General features: G+C 43.7%; 1 protein-coding gene and 1 long non-coding RNA gene across 5 annotated transcripts; both read left to right on the top strand.

Annotated features, from left to right (window-relative positions):
* The first annotated feature begins 2808 nt into the window (after window positions 1-2808).
* LOC129831597 (murinoglobulin-2-like) lies at window positions 2809-12708 on the top strand. Its single transcript, XM_055894945.1, has 12 exons — window positions 2809-2997; window positions 3308-3464; window positions 3700-3752; window positions 4537-4617; window positions 5099-5194; window positions 5399-5468; window positions 10000-10109; window positions 10255-10425; window positions 10671-10927; window positions 11192-11411; window positions 11570-11719; window positions 12700-12708. The coding sequence occupies exons 1-12, from the start codon at window positions 2824-2826 to the stop codon at window positions 12706-12708; spliced, it is 1548 nt and encodes a 515-aa protein (XP_055750920.1). The 5' UTR covers window positions 2809-2823.
* Window positions 12709-13144: 436 nt separating this feature from the next.
* LOC129832177 (uncharacterized) lies at window positions 13145-17264 on the top strand. Of its 4 annotated transcripts, none has more exons than XR_008755876.1 (6): window positions 13145-13628; window positions 13777-13901; window positions 14584-15535; window positions 16717-16822; window positions 16932-16962; window positions 17161-17264. It is a non-coding gene; the product is annotated as an uncharacterized LOC129832177 (long non-coding RNA). The 4 variants fall into 4 exon arrangements; XR_008755877.1 differs by lacking the exon at window positions 13145-13628 and having other exon boundaries at window positions 13635-13901; window positions 14584-14707; window positions 15005-15535; XR_008755875.1 differs by lacking the exon at window positions 13145-13628 and having other exon boundaries at window positions 13635-13901.
* Window positions 17265-20979: the final 3715 nt, after the last annotated feature.

The raw sequence follows: 20979 nt of genomic DNA, 5'->3' as shown, positions 1-20979 counted from the left end.
AATTCTAGATCACCTGTACTCCACACACAGAGACACGTACAAAGCTCTCCCTCGCCCTCCATTTGGTAAATCCGACCACAATTATATCCTCCTGATGCCTGCTTACAAGCAAAACTTAAAGCAGGAAGCACCAGTGACTCGGTCTATAAAAAAGTGATCAGATGAAGAAGATGCTAAACTACAGGACTGTTTTGCTATCACAGACTGGAACATGTTCCGGGATTCTTCCGATGGCATTGAGGAGTACACCACATCAGTTACTGGCTTTATCAATAAGTGCATCGAGGACGTCGTCCCCACAGTGACTGTACGTACATATCCCAACCAGAAGCCATGGATTACAGGCAACATTCGCACTGAGCTAAAGGGTAGAGCTGCCGCTTTCAAGGAGCGGGACTCTAACCTGGAAGCTTACAAGAAATCCTACTATGCCCTGCAACGAACCATCAGACAGGCAAAGCGTCAATACAGGGCTAAGATTGAATCATACCACACCGGCTCCGACGCTCGTCTTATGTGGCAGGGCTTGCAAACTATTACAGACTATAAAGGGAAGCACAGCAATGAGCTGCCCTGTGACACGACCCTACCAGACGAGCTAAATCACTTCTATGCTCGCTTCGAGGCAAGCAACACTGAGGCATGCATGAGAGCATCAGCTGTTCTGGACGACTGTGTGATCACGCTCTCTGTAGCAGACGTGAGTAAGACCTTTAAACAGGTCAACATACACAAGGCTGTGGGGCCAGACGGATTACCAGGATGTGTGTTCCAGGCATGTGCTGACTGGCAGGTGTTTTCACTGACATTTTCAACATGTCCCTGATTGAGTCTGTAAAACCAACATGTTTCAAGCAGAGCACCATAGTCCCTGTGCCCAAGAACACAAAGGCAACCTGCCTAAATGACTACAGGCCCGTAGCACTCATGTCCGTAGCCATGAAGTGCTTTGAAAGGCTGGTAATGGCTCACATCAACACCATTATCCCAGAAACCCTAGACCCACTCCAATTTGCATACCGCCTAAACAGATCCACAGATGATGCAATCTCTATTGCACTCCACACTGCCCTTTCCCACCTGGACAAAAGGAACACTTATATGAGAATGCTATTCATTGACTACAGCTCAGCGTTCAACACCATAGTACCCTCAAAGCTCATCACTAATCTAAGGATCCTGGGACTAAACACCTCCCTCTGCAACTGGATCCTGGACTTCCTGACGGGCCGCCCCCAGCTGGTGAGGGTAGGTAGCAACACATCTGCCACGCTGATCCTCAACACTGGAGCTCCCCAGGGGTGTGTGCTCAGTCCCCTCCTGTACTCCCTGTTCACCCACGACTGCATGGCCAGGCACGACTCCAACACCATCATTAAGTTTCCAGACAACACAACAGATGTAGGCCTGATCAACGACAAGACAGCCTATAGGGAGGAGGTCAGAGACCTGGCCGTGTGGTGCCAGGACAACAACCTCTCCCTCAACGTGATCACGACAAAGGAGATGATTGTGGACTACAGGAAAAAGAGGACCGAGCACGCTCCCATTCTCATCGACGGGGCTGCAGTGGAGCAGGTTGAGAGCTTCAGGTTCCTTGGTGTCCACACCACCAACAAACTAACATGATCCAAGCACACCAAGACAGTCGTGAAGAGGGCACGACAAAACCTATTCTCCCTCAGGAGACTGAAAATATTTGTCATGGGTCCTCAGATCCTCAAAAGGTTCTTCAGCTGCACCATCGAGAGCATCCTGACTGGTTGCATCACTACCTGGTCTGGCAACTGCTTGGCCTCTGACCGCAAGGCATTACAGAGGGTAGAGCGAATGGCCCAGTACATCACTGGTGCCAAGCTTCCTGCCATCCAGGACCTCTATAGCAGGCGGTGTCAGAGGAAGGCCCTAAAAATGTTCAAAGACTCCAGCCACCCTAGTCATAGACTGTTCTCTCAGCTACCGCACGGCAAGCGGTACCGGAGCGCCAAGTCTAGGTCCAAGAGGCTTCTAAACAGCTTCTACCCCCAAGCCATAAGACTCCTGAACATCTAGTCAAATGGCTACCCAGACTATTTGCAGTGCCCCCCCCCCCCCCCTCACACACACCCTCTTTACAACACTGCTACTCTCTGTTGTCTTCTATGCATAGTCACTTTAATAACTCTACCTACATGTACATACTACCTCAAATAACCGGTGCCCCCGCACATTGACTCTGTATTAGTACCCTCTTGTATATAGTCTCACTATTGTTATTTCACTGCTGCTCTTTAAGTACTTGTTACTTTTAGCTCTTTTTCTTATCTGTATTTTTTTTAACTGCATTGTTGGTTAGGGGCTCGTAAGTAAGCATTTCACTGTAAGGTCTACACTTGTTGTATTCGGCGCATGTGACTGATACAATTTGATTTGATTTGAACTAGACAAAAACATCAAGAGGACCATGACACAACGTTCTAAGAACGTCCTAAAAACATTCTTGGGGACGTCCCTGGAACAAATCTGGAACAGCAAAAAACTTGCAGTGGACCATGACTGTTTAAATTTAATTAATGTAAATGATGCATTTTAAAGTAAAATATTCTCATTGATGTGATCACATGTGAATTGTCATGGGTTTTGTTCGTAACGGAAGCACAGGTCAAGCAACATTATGGACTAAACGGTCAAATCCTGTTGCTACAGGATAATTTTTCTATGACAATACTGGTCAAATTAAGATCCTACATTACATCTGTAGTATCTTGTTTAGAGGTGCCCTATCATTTTGTACAGATTTTCCTGTGTGTTTGTTGGTGTGTGTATGGTCTCTGTAGTGTTTACATGGTAGCCATTCCTGCAGTGATCCAGGCAGGCTCAGAGGCCAAGCTTTGTGCCAGTCTTCTGCAGCCCAACGAGACCCTGGTCATGACCATATCTCTGATTGTTGATGAGCAGAGCAGAATTCTTCTCCAAGAGAGTTCTGACCAAGAGTTTCACCGCTGCTTCCAGTTTCAGGTCAGCCCAGCACTGGTCGACATCCAGAACCATTCCAATAAGAGTTTATAGTACTTCTCAGCTTTGTGATGCATCTCTTCATTTTAGTGCAATGCTATCTTATTTGATGGGAAATATCAATGTGGTGGCTTACCAAAACTTTTCTGGGATTCAAGCTGAAATTTGACATAAAAAAGATAACATTAACACAAAAACACACTGATGAAAGGAGAAGTGATTGAATCTTCCTAACCTTGATATTGTTGCAGCACATTAATACCAACTAAGCCACACTGGATCATATGTTATTGGTCCATTGTCTCCCTGACAGGCCCCTCATGTGGAGAGTGAGGAAGTGCAAAACTTTAAGGTGGAGGTTCGAGGTGAAACGTTTCTATCGACAGAGGAGAGAAAGGTCATGATCAAACCGTACAGCCCGATGACATTCATCCAAACGGATAAACCAATCTACAACCCAGGACAAACAGGTAATTTTACACAGAGCCAGTGACCTACACAATTAGTCTCCTTGCTCTATCCAGAGTAGCTGTGAAAAGTTTCTTGCAAAATTCTGGTAACTTTCCCGAAAATCCCAGGTTTTAAGATTCCTGGAATCTGGGAATCCTTCAACAGGGATTCCTGGAATCTGGGAAAGTTAGCTAAATTATGCTTCTAAATGTCTCATTGAGTGCTTGTCTTTGTCTTTTCATTGTCTTTTTACAGTGCAGTTTAGAGTGATCATCTTGGATACCAGTTTTAGCCCTGTCAATCAGCTGGTGGGTGTTGAAAATGTGAAATATTGAAAACGTTGATTTATTTGGTCTTCCTTTAGAACAGTATCTCCACTATTTTAAACAAAAAGAGAGATACAAGGATCACAACATCATAATACTGTGCGATAGACATGGCAATCAGCTATTATGTAAAACTATGTACAGTGTTGTTCAACCAAATGGTTTAACCCTTATGGTTAAAGTGTCCGCCCTGAGAATGGAAGCTTGGGGGCTCTTTTCCTTCGCATTAGTACTTCATGAACAATAAGGCTTCGGGAATGGGAAATGTTTTGAACAACTATTGGACAAAATCCAAATCTTTAGCTCATGTTATCTGTTTGATAAGGCTACACAAACAGTTGAGACATAGCACGCAATGCAAACATACTGTGCATGTCTGCAGAAGTAAGTAAACCTGTATGGGCTGATTTGAAGGTCCTCAAAAATTTACCACAGGACATGGGGTTTTCCATTCATATAGGTCAGATTGGAATGTATGAGAATGTTTTTCCTGAGATTGAGTTAATCTACTGAATTGACATTGACATTAACTTTAAAGACATTGACATTAAAGTCCCACTGCTACTTGTGATGTTGAAGAGACAAAGCCAATCACCTGCCTAGTTCATATAGTTGTATACATTTGCTAAATGCGGAATACACATTTCAGTTGAAGGCATTCAGTTGTACAACTAACTAGGTATCCTCCTTTCCCTTTCTGTTGAATTTTGGGAATATGAGAGTTATTCATTAAACATTAACCGATCTTTTGTCTTGCCCTTCACAGTACAATGTTGTGGAACTTGAGGTAAGACCCTTATTAGTCTGTCAATTTATGATGAGTGTCACTAAATACTACAACACGATAAGACGATGACTCCACCAGCTAGGTAGGTCATCATTCATTTCCACATGGCAGTTACCAGAAGACTCCATATCAGCTTTATGTGAACACATCTGGGCCACCTTCAGTAAGCAAACTTCAGAACGTTGCAGATAGAGATGTCATGAATAGAACTGACGTGACTCCTTATTCTACATGTCAGACAGGCATGTTTGGCCTACATAACATGTTTGTATCTGAACATTCCACAAGGTTGTGCCCTGCTAAATGTGTCCCTTGTTCTATGAATAAACAGGATGTTCATCAGAACAGGATTGGACAGTGGGTCAGTACTTCATCTAGTGGCATCATTCTGCAGCAGCTTTCTCATTCTGCAGCTTTCGAGTAAAGATGACCACACCCGTGGAAAAGGTCCCTATGGTGATGGGCCTGTCACCGAACTTGTCAGTTCCCGTCCTCCTTGGTTGTGACTGCCCACTCTTCCACGTGTTGTGGACCAATGCAGAGAAGCATGAGAGGGGCCGACGAGAAGAGGAGCTCACAGCACCGCATGGACCTGGCACATAACCTGGTTGCCCGCCATAAACTCCGGGGGGGAAAAGTAAACCACACGGGGCGACTAGCCAGTCTACTAGGGGAACAGGAAGCAGGATGAGGAGTCCACATGATTGCTGCGGAGGAGTCCTGGCCGGGGTTTGGCATGGAGACCAACGACGGCGACATCTATCGCTCCCCACCCTGTCCGACAGCTACAGCAGTTTCCTTTTCCGAAGACCTTATGAGTCAGTTTGGCATGGCCCAACAGCGAGATCCGGAGGTGCAAAGGCTTATGGCCAAAGTGACAGTTATTGATGGGAAGAGGCTACAGGATGAGGGTGAGTTACGTTTCCCATATTTTGCCATACGTACCGGCCTATTATATTGGGTATTTAGGAGAAGGGAGGGGGAGTTTGAACTATTGGTAGTACAGAGGTCATATCAACACACTGTGCTGCACTTGGCCCTCTCCCATGTCTTGGGCGGACATTTAGGATGGGAGAAAACGAGCGGGCACTCACCTGGTTCTACTGGTCGGGGGTGACCAGAGACTTAGCCAAATATTGCAGGTCATGCGACAGGTGTCAATGTACGGCCCCCAGGGCCCATTTTCGCAATCCCCTGGTATCTCTTCCTATTATAGAAACCCCATTCTAAACTATTGCCATGGACCTAGTGGGGCCACTGCCACGGTTAGCCTGAGGACACAAAACATCCTCATAGTAGTGGACTACGCGACCAAATATCCCGAGGCTATTCCATTATGCACCATGGCGACGAAAGGCATAGCCAAGGAGCTGGTCATGTTTTTGCGAGTAGGATTACCCTCGACTATTTTAACAGATCAAGGCACTCCCTTTATGTCCCGGCTCATGAAAGACCTACAGTTGAAGTCGGAAGTTTATATACACTGAGCCAAATACATTTAAACTCAGTTTCTCACAACTCCTGACATTTAATCCTAGTAAAAATGTCTTAAGGTCAGTTAGGATCCCCACTTTATTTTAAGAATGTGAAATGTCAGAATAATGGTAGAGAGAATTATTTATTTCAGCTTTTATTTCATTCATCACATTCCCACTAGGTCAGAAGTTTACATACACTGCATTTGTATTTGATAGCATTGCCTTTAAATTGTTTCACTTGGGTCAAATGTTTCAGGTAGCCTTCTACAAGCTTCCCACAATAAGTTGGGTGAATTTTATCCCATTCCTCCTGACAGAGCTGGTGTAACTGAGTCCGGTTTGTAGGCCTCCTTGCGCGCACATGCTTTTCAGTTCTGCCCACAAATTTTCTATAGGATTGAGGTCAGGGCTTTGTGATGGCCACTCCAATACCTTGACTTTGTTGTCCTTAAGCCATTTTGCCACAACTTTGGAAGGATGCTTGGGGTCATTGTCCACTTGGAAGACCCATTTGCGACCAAGCTTTAACTTCCTGACTGATGTCTTGAGATGTTGCTTCAATATATCCACATAACTGTCCTTCCTCATGATGCCATCTATTTTGTGAAGTGTACCAGTCCCTCCTGCAGCAAAGCACCCCCATAACATGATGCTGCCACACCTGTGCTTCACGGTTGGGATGGTGTTCTTCGGCTTGCAAGCCTCCACCTTTTTCCTCCAAACATAACGATGGTCATTATGGCCAAACGGTTCTATTTTTGTTTCTTCAGACCAGAGGACATTTCTCCAAAAAGTACGATCCTTGTCCCCATGTGCAGTTGCAAACCGTAGTCTGGCTTTTTTATGGGGGTTTTGGAGCAGTGGCTTCTTCCTTGCTGAGCGGCCTTTCAGGTTATGTCGATATACCAATAGTGAATATAGGTAGTGGATATAGATACTTTTGTATCTGTTTCCTCCAGCATCTTCACACGGTCCTTTGCTGTTGTTCTGGGATTGATTTGAACTTTTTCGCACCAAAGTACATTCATCTCTAGGAGACAAAACGCGTCTCCTTCCTGAGCAGTATGATGGCTGTGTGGTCCCATGGTGTTTATACTTGCGTACTATTGTTTGTACAGATGAACGTGGTACCTTCAGGCGTTTGGAAATTGCTCCCAAGGATGAACCAGACTTGTGGAGGTCTACAATTTGTTTTCGGAGGTCTTGGCTGATTTCTTTTGATTTCCCCATGATGTCAAGCAAAGAGGCACTGAGTTTGAAGGTAGGCCTTGAAATACATCCACAGGTACACCTCCAATTGACTCAAATATTGTCAATTAGCCTATCAGAAGCTTCTAAAGCCATGACATAATTTTCTGGAATTTTCCAAGTTATTTAAAGGCACAATCAACTTAGTGTATGTAAACTTCTGACCCATTGGAATTGTGATACAGTGAATTATAAGTGAAATAATCTGTCTGTAAACAATTGTTGGAAAAATGACTTGTGTCATGCACAAAGTAGATGTCCTAACCTACTTGCCAAAACTATAGTTTGTTAACAAGAAATTTGTGGAGTGGTTGAAAAATGAGTTTTAATGACTCCAACCTAAGTGTATGTAAACTTCTGACCTCAACTGTATGGAAGCTATATAGTGAATAGCAGATTAGAACGAGTGTTTATAACCCGCAGACAGACGGGACAGACGGGGAGAGGCTGAATAAAACCATCATGAGCATGTTAAGATGTGTAGTGGATAAGGACTGGAAAAATTGGGGCATGCTGTTGCCCCACCTTATGTTTGCCCTGCGCGAAGTTCCTCAAGCCTCTACCGGGTTCTCACCCTTGGAGTTGTTGTACGGGCGACCATGCAGAGGTATTTTGGATTCAGCAAAAGAAGCCTGGGAGAACCAACCATGTCCCTACCGCTCGTTCATTGAGCACGTAGTCCTAATGCGGGATAGGATGGCCGCTATATGGCTGGTGGTTAACAAACACATGGGGCGAGCCCAGGCTGTGCAGGCATGGTCCTACAACCGTACAGCCCAACCCCGCACTTTAAAAATAGTGGACAAGGTCCTCCTGTTAGTGCCAGCGCCACAACACAAACTCTTTGCACAATGGCTGGGTCCCTATGAGGTGTTAGATCAGGTGTTGGCTTCACAATGGCTATTGTCAAGTCCCGTTAGCCCCGGAAGATCTCCACGAGACCGCATTTCCCACACTGGAGGGGCTTTTCCAATACGTCCAGATGCCGTCCGGTCTCCCAACGGCAATGTTCCAACGACTGATTGATACCCTGCTTAGACCCCATCGGGCTTACGCAGCCGCCCATAGTGACGATGTCGTCATACACACGGAGGACTGGAACGACCACCTCAACAAGGTACGAGCTGTGTTGGCGAGCCTGGAGGCGGCCAGGCTTACGGCCAATCCTAGGTGCTACCTAGGCTCAAAACAAAGCGGAATACTTGGGGTGCGCTATTGGCAGTGGCTTCATCCAACCCCAGAAGGAGAAAATACAGGCGGTGTGGGAGTGGCCCAGGCCCGCTATCAAGAAGGCAGTGCACGCCTTCCTGGGCCTGACATGATGCTACCGGTGCTTCATACCGAACTATTCCACCATAGCAGTGCCACTGACCGACCTGAGCCGAAAATCAGAACCAGTGCGAGTGGTATGGACCGACAGGGCCGAAAAAGCTTTTAATGAACTTAAGACTGTTATGCACGACCCTGTTTTGAGGATGCCAGAATTTAACATGCCTTTTACTGTATTCATAGACGCATCAGACACAGGGATAGGGGCTGTGTTGTCGCAGGGGGAGGAGGAACACCCCATTGTGTATATCAGCCGTAAGTTGTCCCCAAGGGAGCGAAACTATGCTACTGTGGAGAGAGAGGAGCTGGCGATTTAAATGGGCGCCAGGGTATCTGAAGTACTACCTCCTGGGGAGACGTTTCCGCCTGGTCACCGACCACGCCCCCCTCAAGTGGATGGCGGGACAGAGGGACGACAATAGCCGGATAACCAGGTGGTTCCTAGTACTGTAGCCGTTTAAATTCGAGGTGGTTCACAAGCCCGGAAAACTACACGGTAACGCGGATGAGCTTTCTTGCCGAGACCTGGTAGGTCCGGCTGGTGCGAGCCCCCCTGGGTCTGGCTTGAGGGGGGGATGTGTGAGGGATCAGCCAGATCAAGTGGTCTGACTGCGCCCTCTCCTGGAGGTGGGCTGCAGTACAGCCGCTACTGATGAGCTCCCCTGAGGCCAATTGACTGATTATTGTTTGTGCTCTCTTAATAAGGACCTGACTGAAAGGGCAGAGGGAGGAGAGTGATTATGAGCTGGAGACTATAGCGAATTCCAGGACAGTAGGATTCCCTGTTATAGGGTCGGCTCAAGCTGTTGGAGTGGCGTTTAGTACCAACTGTTATTTTTCATTTGTTTTGTGTGTGGTTTTGTTTGGACAGCCATTACCCTGGCCTTCGTTGAGTTGAAAGAACTCCCAATAGTTTCCTTCTTTTTGTTGAAGTCACGTCTGCGTCTCATTACGTGCTGTCCCGCCTAGGATTTTGTCAGTGAATAGGTACGGCCTTTCACAAACCCTATTTGGTTCTAGGTAGAACCCTTTTGGGTTCAATGTAGAACTTTCTGTGGAAAGGGTTTTACATAGAACCCAAACTGGTTCTACCTGGAACTTAAAAGGGTTAAAAGTCAAATGAAAACATATTTTTTTTATTGAGAGTGAATGGCATGATGTCAATATATTTAATTGCATCATGAAGGCCTGTGTTTGACCTTCAGTGCTACATCATAATGTTATATTATATATTTTTTTAGTAATGTCTTTTTTTAATCATGTTTTAAAATATTATGTAAGATGCACTACATTTCAGTTTCTGCATTGTGAACTGTCATTGTGCATCATGGTGGCATGTGTTCTTGTTAAATAAACCATCCTATTCTCATTTGTTTTCCTTTGACAGGTATTACACGCTCAGAGGAAAAACACATAGCGCTCTCCTATGTGATTGGAAAACTCACGTTTGTCGACACACCCAAAATCTATGAGCATGGATCAATTATCGAGGGCAAGGTAAGTCCAAATCCAGTGTTATTGTTCCTTGTACTTTGTTGAATTGTGGATGCCATTTGTTCTTTGACATTCCTGTTTACTTAACTACTAATAGTAGGTAACAGTGACAAACAGATGTAGCATCACATTCCTCCTTTTCCCTCAGATAAACGTTGTTCACTTCAACAACACACCTATCTCTGACATGTTAGTCTACCTATTGGAGAAGAAAGGCTGGTCCTCACATCGTCTCCAGAACCTAACCACGGACAGTCATGGTATTGCCAGTTTCTCCCTCAACACAACCACTATGCCCAAAGAGGATATTAACCTCATAGTAAGTATGATTCCTTCTAAGGTTTTGAAAGACTCAGACTCTTTATGCTCAATCCCAAATCACCCCATTGACCCTACTCCCTGAGGTCTATCATGCTCTTGTGGAGATCTGAGGAGATTCCATTGGTATAATAATCAATATGGTGAAACTTCCAACTAGCCTATCAGAGGGGGAGGTGGAGCTCTAAGGGTCGATTTGGGATTGGGCCTTTAGTTATACTCTCTCTTCCCTCTGTTGATTTCCAGATAAGCAACACACCAGAAGCGGAGCACACTAGATACAGGGTCCCCTATTTCAACAGAGGGCAACACATACTCTCACTGATCCAGCCCACTGTCCCTCACAGTAAAACGTCCAGCTCTCTGGCTATTCAGAAGATAGAGAAACCACTGGCATGTGGGGAGGAAGTGTCAATCACCATCCAGTACGCTATCGTAGGGGAGACCGTCTCAAAGGGCTCCGTGGATGTCATCTCCCTGGTGAGTAGAACCAGAAACAAGTTGTGACAACCTGCAAACCCAGGGTGCGTCCAAAATGACACCCTATTCCCTTGTGCACTATTTTGACCAGGGTCATTTCAGACATTGTTCCAGCCTCTTACCTTTAAAGGAAGGATGCCCTATACAACACCAATATTCCTCATCTCCTTCTTTCTGACTTGATTGGGGAAACTGTTTTTCCCTCCTCCAGGCCTTATCCAGAGGGGCGATACTTCAGCATGGACATATGAAGGTTACTGTACAGCAGGGGAGTCCTGGTGAGGAAGTTTAATTAAGTCATTCTGGACGTACTGGGAGGTGCTTGATGACAATGACAGTGTGACATGCTCTTACGTTGCGGTAACTGAGGGTGAAGTCACCTTGGCAGTGGTTCCAGAGATGGCGTCGTTGGTACAGGTCCTGGTGTACAGTTTGCTCCCCAGTGAGACTGTCATCACCCACAGCATGAACTTCCCCACTGAGAAATGCTTCAGGCACAAGGTGTGTGTCTGCTGAGTTGGTCATATCCTCAGTGACTTCACATCACAAACATATTGTGAATATTTTATGGAAGATATAAAAAGTGTCAGGTATTTCCATGCACATAAATATCATACCTTGTGTAAAGGTGTATCATGTACACTTATGTATGTCCTGTGTGCCAGGTGTTTGTGGAGTTCTCACCCTCACAAGCAGTCCCAGGGGAGAAGAACACGCTGCAGCTCTCGGCCCAGCCCGGCTCCCTCTGTGGCCTCAGCACTGTGGACAAGAGTGTTCACATCATGGAGCCAGGGAAGAGGCTGGATGCTGACAAGGTAACAGCTCACTGAAGTGAATGTCAACCACCATGTAAACAGCTTTTATGGTGCTGGCCACAACAACCAGCTTCAGGGGAATAAGAAGTACCTATAGCAGATATGGAGTGGGTCTGTTCACAGTGGGCCATTTGGTGTGCTTTTATCTGCTGGAAAGCACATCCCAATTGGTACTTTATGGGTTCATACTAGTTGTGTTCATTAGGGCATGGAAAGAAATTTGAAACCGTTTAGCAATGGAAAACAAAGTGACAAGTCTAAGTAGTCCCTGCATTCTGGTTGGTGCCCAATTAACACGACAAGGTCATTTCACGTCTCACAGATATTTGATATGCTACCAGTTAAGGAGACAACATATATATTTAATACAAGCTTGAAGATTCAGTAGCTTGTTAACGTGTAAGACCAAGGAGATATGTAATGCCATACCCAGATGGACCACCTGAGGAGAAAATTGACCCTTATGAAGTTTTTCAGCTAACTTCTGCTTTGTTTCCTGTTAGCTTCAAGCCTCTTTTCCTCCCTTGTAAAAGCAATTCACCGTACTGTCACCATGCATTCCTCTTCTTAGATTATGAATTGCTAAAATAGATTGTTTGAGGCTAAAATAGCTAATATAGAGGCTACTGTTTAAGGCTACGAAGCCCATGAAACTGGCCTGTGAAAGTCTTGATGTGTTTACCAAGCTCAGAGAAGACACACTAGTATCCCTCGATCATATGTAGTACTTACTATAAAATGTTGTAGAATATGGTAGTATTATCCACAAAAACACACAGTTTTTATACCAGAGAATTTAATTAGCATTTACCCTGCTCATTCCCCTCCCCCACCCTTAAGTGAGAAACCTACCATATATTGTGTTCCCTACAGGTTATAGTTCAGAGCTTCTGCTCTTCTCTATAACCTATCTGTTCAGACCCCAGTCCTACTGATCTACAGGTTATGGAAAATTTGCTCTTGTTGTATTTCTCCCGTAGGTTTCCTGAAGGAGAAAGCCTCCACTTTTATATGTTGTGATAATTGCGTTGTTAGCTCTATAAGCAGTTAGTTCATATGCCTTGACACTGTGATAGGCCGAGACAATAATACATAAATTCAACCACACCTTTGTTTGATCACAAAACTGGAGAGCAACCTCTGTCCAGTGAAATCCACAACGCATATTGCATGTAACAAACAGTTGAATGATCAAGCAACTTAATGTTTCTGACATTTTCGGGCTACTAAACAACTATTGATTTAGAATCAGAGTTACCGCAAGTCACAAAGAAAACAGGAGCTGCCTCCACTATTCCAGCACCACTTCAACATTTCAACGTCATCCAATCACTTCTGTTTAGTCTAATACAATGACCAATCAAATGAACCAAAAAGCGATTTAGTACAGTCAACTTAAGGTAAATATGATGTGGCTGTCCATGGTTCCGATTTCTGTCTTTGTGTACGCTCCTCATCCCTCAGGGGGTCTCCTGCACTGGACTCAGACCTCCTCAGAGACTTCAGCCTCCCTGGCAGTGGAGATCAGCTCCTACGTTCTGCTGGCTTCCCTCAGTGCCTCCCCTCTGTCTGCCACTGACCTGGGCTAGTCACTCTAGTAACTGATCAATGTAAACATCTACCCTTTTAGTAAATGGGGTATTTTCTTTCATTTTGGACTGATTTACCTGTGATCTGTTGGGTGTAGTCCTCCAGGCCCTGACTCTCTACTTCACATGGCTGTTCAGTAGAGAGGGCACCAGCACAGTGCGAGTACAGTCTCCCAGTGGGGGACAGCGCCTCTTCAATGTGAACCAAAACAACAAGCTTCTTTACCAAGAGAGGGCGCTGCAGGACACAGAATGGAAGTGAAGGACAGTGCTTGTGCCTCAGTGCACATCAGTGAAAACACATCTCTCCTCCCAATCCAGTTGTGTATATATTACTGTGAATTTCAAACATAAAGATCTTTTCTGGCTTGATTTCTAGTTTATGAAATTGTAATTTTTTTCCTATCTTATAAAATGGTTATTTTTAGGCAACCTTGTTCCCCTGGCTACTTCTTCCCTCTTTCCCAGGTGGCGCTCCACTACAACATCCCTACTCCTACTGACAGCACAACACTCAGTATCCAGGTGAAGACAGAGGTGGACTGCAACATCAACTCTTTGAGGCCCAGAGTCACGCTGAAACTCCAGTCTCAGTAAGAATGAATGACACATTTACAGGAGAATTATTTCAATACGTTTATTGATGACACTCCAAAGTGTTATTATGGAGCATGTCTTACAGAATGGACTTGACCCAAATCAATTGGCTTCATTATGCCTATGTATAGATTATTTCACTTCTAATTTGTAGCTAGGCTTGGATCAGTAACAGAAATAAAACAGATCTGGTATTTTTATGGCCAAAATAATCAAAGTATCCATTCATTTGATTATCACAAGCACTTGTCAAAATCTAACCTTGATGTCAGGGGCCTCTTTTCTTTCACAGATATTCTGGAAAGGAGCTGACCACCAATATGATTATAGTGGATTTGAAAATGCTGTCTGGGTTTTCTCCAGACTCAGAGTCTTTGGGGAGGGTGATTTTTATGTTGATAACATATGTTTATGGTGTTACCTGTGACCTTTTTCCATGTAGCTCTTTCCTCATCTGTGAACCTTTCTGAAACTGAACGTTTTTGTCCATGCAATATGAATAATCAGTGAACGGCTTGTCTTCAAAGCTGAGGAGTTCACTTCTAGTAGATCGTGTTGATACTAAAGATGACCATGTTTTAACGTACTTGACAGAGGTGAGACCAAAACCACCCGTCAGTTTGAAACAGTGTACATAGTACTCACTGGCTTACTGGTGCTCTTCCATGCCGTCCCTAGGAGTGGTGCGTCACTTGAGTGTGTTGAGTCGCTGACGTGATCTTCCTGTTTGGGTTGGCGCCCCCCCTTGGTTTGTGCCGTGGCGGAGATCTTTGTGGGCTATACTCGGCCTTGTCTCAGGATGGTAAGTTGGTGGTTGAAGATATCCCTCTAGTGGTGTGGGGGCTGTGCTTTGGCAAAGTGGGTGGGGTTATATCCTGCCTGTTTGGCCCTGTCCGGGGGTATCATCGGATGGGGCCACAGTGTCTCCTGACCCGTCCTGTCTAAGCCTCCAGTATTTATGCTGCAGTAGTTTATGTGTCAGGGGACTAGGGTCAGTCTGTTATATCTGGAGTACTTCTCCTGTCTTATCCGGTGTCCTGTGTGAATTTAAGTATACTCTCTCTAATTCTCTTTTTCTTTCTCTCTCTCTCTCTCGGAGGATCTGAGCCCTAGGACCATGCCTCAGAACTACCTGGCATGATGACTCCTTGCTGTCCCCAGTCCACCTGGCCGTGCTGCTGCTCCAGTTTCAACTGTTCTGCCTGCGGCTATGGAACCCTTACCTGTTCACCGGACGTGCTACCTGTCCCAGACCTGCTGTTTTCAACTCTCTAGAGACAGCAGGAGCGATAGAGATACTCTCAATGATCGGCTATGAAAAGCCAACTGACATTTACTCCTGAGGTTCTGACTTGTTGCACCCTCGACAACTACTGTGATTATTATTATTTGACCATGCTGGTCATTTATGAACATTTGAACATCTTGGCGACGTTCTGTTATAATCTCCACCCGGCACAGCCAGAAGAGGACTGGCCACCCATCATAGCCTGGTTCCTCTCTAGGTTTCTTCCTAGGTTCCGGCCTTTCTATGGAGTTTTTCCTAGCCACCGTGCTTCTACACCTGCATTGCTTGCTGTTTGGGGTTTTAGGCTGGGTTTCTGTACAGCATTTTGAGATATCAGCTGATGTAAGAAGGGCTATATAAATACATTTGATTGGAATTTGATTACTCACAATGGAATTAATTTGAAATAATATATACGGTACCAGTCAAACGTTTGGACACACCTACTCATTCCAGGGTTTTTCTTTATTTTTACATTTTCTACATTGTAGAATAATAGTGAAGACATCAAAACTATGAATTAACACATATGGAATAATGTGGTAACCAAAAAAGTGTTAAACAAATTTGAGATTCTTCAATGTAGCCACCCTTTGCCTTGATGACAGTTCAGAGGAGACTGTGAATCAGTCCTTCACCACTAGTAAAGGACACCATTAAGAAGACTTGCTTGGGCCCAGAAACACGAGCAATGGACATTAGACCGGTGGAAATCTGTAATTTGGTCTGACGAGTCCAAATTTGAGATTTTTGGTTCCAACCGTCATGTCTTTGTGAGACGCAGAGTAGGTGAATGGATGATCTCTGCATGTGTGGTTCCCACCGTGAAGCATGGAGGAGGAGGTGTGATGGTAAGGGGGTACTTTGCTTGTGACACTGTCTGATTTATTTAGAATTCAAGGCACACTTAACCAGCATGGCTACCACAGCATTCTGCAGCGATACAGCATCCCATCTGGTTTTCACCTATTGGGACTCATTTTTTTTAACAGGACAATGACCCAACACACCTCCAGGCTGTGTAAGGGCTATTTGACCAAGAAGGAGAGTGATAGAGTGTTGTATCAGATGACCTGGCATCCAGAAACACCTGACCTCAACCCAATTGAGATGGTTTGGGATGAGTTGGACCGTAGAGTGAAGGAAAAAGTGTGTGCAAAACTGTCAAGGCAAAGGGTGGCTACTTTGAAGAATCAAAAATCTAAAATATATTTTGATTTGTTTAACACATTTTTGGTTGCTCCATGTTTTCATGTGTTATTTCATAGTTTTGATGTCTTCACTTTTATTCTACAATGTATAAAATATTTTAAAAAGCAAGCATAACTCTTGAATGAGTAGGTTTGTCCAAACTTTTGACTGGTACTGTATATTATGATGTACTTGTCGTGACATATTTCTACTCTGAAATTATTTGTGTAGAATGTCCTTCAGTCAGAAAAACTGAAATTACACTTCTGCTTAGAGCATTTCAATAATTGTGACCAATATGTTTTAAAAAATTGTATTTAATCTCCCAACAGTTACCATCACTATTGCCTTTCAACCACACCCTGGACATCATACAGGAGCTCCCAGTACAAAATCTAAAGCCAGCGGTGGTCAAGATCTACGACTACTACCATCCAAGTAAATGAATATCTATCCCTCCCCAAGATGTATTTTTCCCTCTTTTTAGTAACGTTGGGTAAACTTGTGTTCATTTACAGAGACTTACCTGTCTTATGGTTTTATTCAGGTGACCAGGCAGAGACGGTCTTCCCTTGCAAGTAGGGGTCACAAGCTGCTGTCCTATTTTAAATCTAGAATTATTGGTCATCTTTTATAGCTGACCTATATACTATACATGTACTATAAATTATTTTATTTAACTGAGTCAATATTCCTTTTACCTAAATGCTGGTCAGTTTGTTAAAGCATTCATTCCTTACATGTATCTATCTATCATTGTATTTACTCCTCTGCAGATATAAGAAGAATTACATTCACAGAGGTCACACCTGCAACCCCTGAGATATATTTTAAGCTCTAAAGTAAAATATGTAACTGGAATTAAAGTTTTCCATTATAACCCTATTCTTGAGCATTTTTCCCAGACAGTTTTGTCACACTGTGGCAAGCAATGAGTTCCAAAGTGCAGGCTCAGGAGACAAGGTGAATATTGAAAGGCTTTGTGTAAGACAGTGGGTCTCATCCTGGGGTACTAGTACCCATGGGGGTACCTGGCCTATCCACAGGGGGTACTTGGGAAGACTTACGAGGAGAGAAATATGTGATTGGGGGTACAGTAAACAAAAAAGGTTGAGAACCACTGTTTTGGACCACATCAAAGGGCAAAAAAAACTATCCCTTCTGACACAAATTATTGCAGCTCTCTGAATCTTAACAAATACAATGTGCTGTTAATCGGTGTTGCCAAATATACAAAGGTGTGTGGGCCAATGCTCTTTCTCAAGTTTGCAGGTTCTCGTCTTTTTTCTTCCTCCATCTGTAATCATCATGGACCCCCTGTAGTAATAATAAAGGCGTGGGTCTCTTTATTTCTCATCAGGGAATGGGATCCAGGAAATCCACTCACTCTAAATTCCATCAACAAGGGGATGTGTCCTGTACTGATCAAACCCATAATGAGTCCTGGCTATAATCTCCATTATGAATTTCTCCTAATAATTTATTGAGCTAATGGAGTGGACAAGGCATGGAAAGATGTAGTCGAAAATACAAATCCATTTAGAGAAAGAGTAACAGAACAATCGAGAACACAAACATATACACCCACAAAACAGATACAATAGAGCCCTGTTGTTGACAACACAGCTCACGAAATATATCAAAACTTATACTGAGAATTATGAACATATGAGTACGCTGTGAAAAACACTACTTTTGAAGAGCAGCAAGACTCTTCGTGACCTAACAATGGGGAAATTAAAAACGTCCTTGTTATGGGTTAACAAGTGTACCTGCTGAGCTGATATCAAGAAAGAGTATTCAATCACACTCCACTTTAGATGTCAATACAATACATCCTGTTTTGTTTGCTCAGAGAAGATGCAACTCAAGCCCACTTGATTGGACAGTAGCTCTTTAAACCCCATCCCCCCCTCCTCTTATTTTTCCTCCTGCTCTCTTCATTTGTGCCCTGCCCAACCTACAACAGTGATTCTCAGATTTCTGTGTTCTTATATTGCTATTGCTGAAGCAAGAACCACATGAACATCGAAGACAACCCTGAAATACAGTCAACAGTGACAACGGTAAGATAAGACATTTGAAATATTGCATGGAAATAAACCTGTTGAATGGAGGAACTATCTTGGAAACACTCCAGCCAAATTCTAAACAATTGAAAATGTTGACATGTACTCTTTGGGATCATAATACTATGGAAAACATGCTTTTCAGAGATGCTGTACAAGTACTAAATACAACTCATGGATCATCTGGTCATTTTTTTAACAACATATTTTACAGTTTCTAGTGCCCTTTGACTTCCTGTCTATTTAATCCCAATTAGATAAACAATGGCAGGAATTCTTGAATGATTTGAAGACCAATGGATAAGAATATCACACCCAATTCAGTGGTTACTGTTTTTAAGGGTAAAAGGAAATCAACTGTATTCTAATCAAAAGTTATTTTGGAACAATGTTGTCGATTTTCAAAAGAGTCCACAAGACAGGGGACACTTTTGCCTCTTGCAAAACAATAAATGTATTTTCAAAACGTAGTTCCCTTCTCAAAACACAAATACATTAATCTAAACTATATTATACCGTCAAAATTGCTAATCCACTCATCAAAAGAACACAACTGCCTGCAAAAGGATTAATGCAACCATACTTATCTCGGCGCAGACAAAACAGAAAGTTAGTCTGTCTTTAAAGATCCATGTAGATCAATATATTTTCTTGACAGTCACTAAATCATGATGATCAAAATTGGAACTAAAACTATCCAAAAGTTCAGAATTATGGGCAGTTACTCTCCTTTTATGCATATTTCACCAAACAATTTCAGGACTAGTAACCGAAAGGTTGCAAGATCAAATCCCTGAGCTGAAAAGGTAAAAATATACTAAAATAATGGAAGGTCACAATGCTGGAGAGTATAACTTAGGAGTAACCTAAAGTTATGTAGAAGTAACCCAACTTCATTCTCTGCCTGTCCGCAATATTGTAAAATATCATAGATTGCTGTTCTGCTACAGATACATTTCAACAGAGATCCAAAAAGTATTTGTATGCGATTGAGAAAAATTGTAAGACTAGGACAGCTGTAGTCAATGTTGGATACAGTAATGCATTGTTGACCCAACCACCATGTAGGCTCATGGGGGGTACTCAATCACCTGTGGACTACCCGTCTGGTCTACTGCAACTCACTGCTGGCTGGGTTCCCCTCTTGTGCCATCAAACCAATGCAACTTATCCAGAATGCTGCAGCCCTCCTGCTTTTCAACCTTCCCAAGTTCTCTCATGTCACCCCGCTCCTCTGCAAACTCCACTGGATTCAAGTCATAGCTCACATCCACTACAAGACCATGGTGCTTACCTACGGAACTGAAAGAGGAACTGCCTCTCCCTTCAGGCTATGCTCAAACCCTTCATTCCAACCCAAGCACTCCGTTCTGCCACCTCAGGTATCTTGGCCCTCCCACCCCTAAAGGAGGGCAGATCCCGCTCAGACCAGTCCAAGCTCTTCTCTGTCCTGCCACCCCAATGTTGGAACCAGCTTCCCCCTGAAGCTAGGACAGCAGAGTCTCTGCCCATCTTTCAAAAACATCTGAAACCCTACCTCTTCAAACAGTATCTTAAATAATCCTCCTCACCCCACCCCTCCCCCTTCTAGTTCTAACTCTACTGATAGCTACTTTATTGAGGAAAAATGTACTTTCTATGCCTGTGGTTTGTGGTTGTCCCACCTAGCTATCTTAAGATGAATGCACTGTAAGTCGCTCTGGATAATAGCGTCTGCTAAATGACTAAAATGTAAATAGATAGATATTCATAGTTATTCATTATAGTCAGGATTATGGGGATAGCTTCAACTTGCCTTCAACCTTGTGATGGGTGGAAATGTTGCCCCATGCTCAGACCTATTCAATTGTTTCAGAGTTCAGATCTACAGGGAGTTCCTAGAGGTGAGGCTCGAGTTGGAATTCAGAACCAGTGTGTTTTATCTCCCGCAGAGCAACACTGGTGTGTCGGGAACATGTTCCTCTTTTCCACAACACTTCTCTTCCTGTTTCTGGGTGGGTAAGCTAGGAAGCTCCAGACCAGTGCTGCACGCACAACAAGCTCATAAATCAGGAGAATCCCTGTAATCAAATCTGTCTGCTGATTGAATTACCTCGCTAGATGCATGTTGGACTTTGTCATGCTTTTCTTTTTTCTCCACTTGTTAAATTCATATAAAGACTTTATTTCATATAAAGATACATACGTTCTCTTTGCATCACATTTATACCTATGTGGGAGCTATTAGAAATGTCAGGCTTACACATGCACACTATAACAAGTAATGTGATGAAGCACTGTTTATGTTACATTCTCTTAAAGGGACATTACACTTTCAAATCAAAGTTTGTCAGACGTTTTGACCTCCAAAGTAGTCTAACGTCAAGACAAAACCATTTCCCACAACATTGGCTGAGTGCAGATCCACCTATATGCTTCCACCCTAAGTGAGTGGAAAAGATAGGCACTGAATAAAACCAGAGAATTAGATGGTGCTTATCTTTTCCATTCGTTTGAGATTGAGGCATATAGCTGGATCTACACAAC

Source organism: Salvelinus fontinalis, chromosome 33 (assembly GCF_029448725.1).
Source record: "Salvelinus fontinalis isolate EN_2023a chromosome 33, ASM2944872v1, whole genome shotgun sequence".
NCBI lineage: Eukaryota > Metazoa > Chordata > Actinopteri > Salmoniformes > Salmonidae > Salvelinus > Salvelinus fontinalis.
The sequence above is the reverse complement of the archived record's forward strand: the minus strand, read 5'-3'. Positions and strand labels throughout refer to the sequence as shown.

Excerpts from the sequence above, each read along its gene's own strand:
- LOC129831597 (XM_055894945.1), top strand. The coding sequence starts at position 2,824 with ATGGTAGCCATTCCTGCAGTGATCCAGGCAGGCTCAGAGGCCAAGCTT. Across the intron at positions 4,618-5,098 it reads CTAAATACTACAACACGATA|AGAAGCATGAGAGGGGCCGA; the intron begins AGACGATGACTC and ends GGACCAATGCAG. Across the intron at positions 10,426-10,670 it reads AAGAGGATATTAACCTCATA|ATAAGCAACACACCAGAAGC; the intron begins GTAAGTATGATT and ends GTTGATTTCCAG.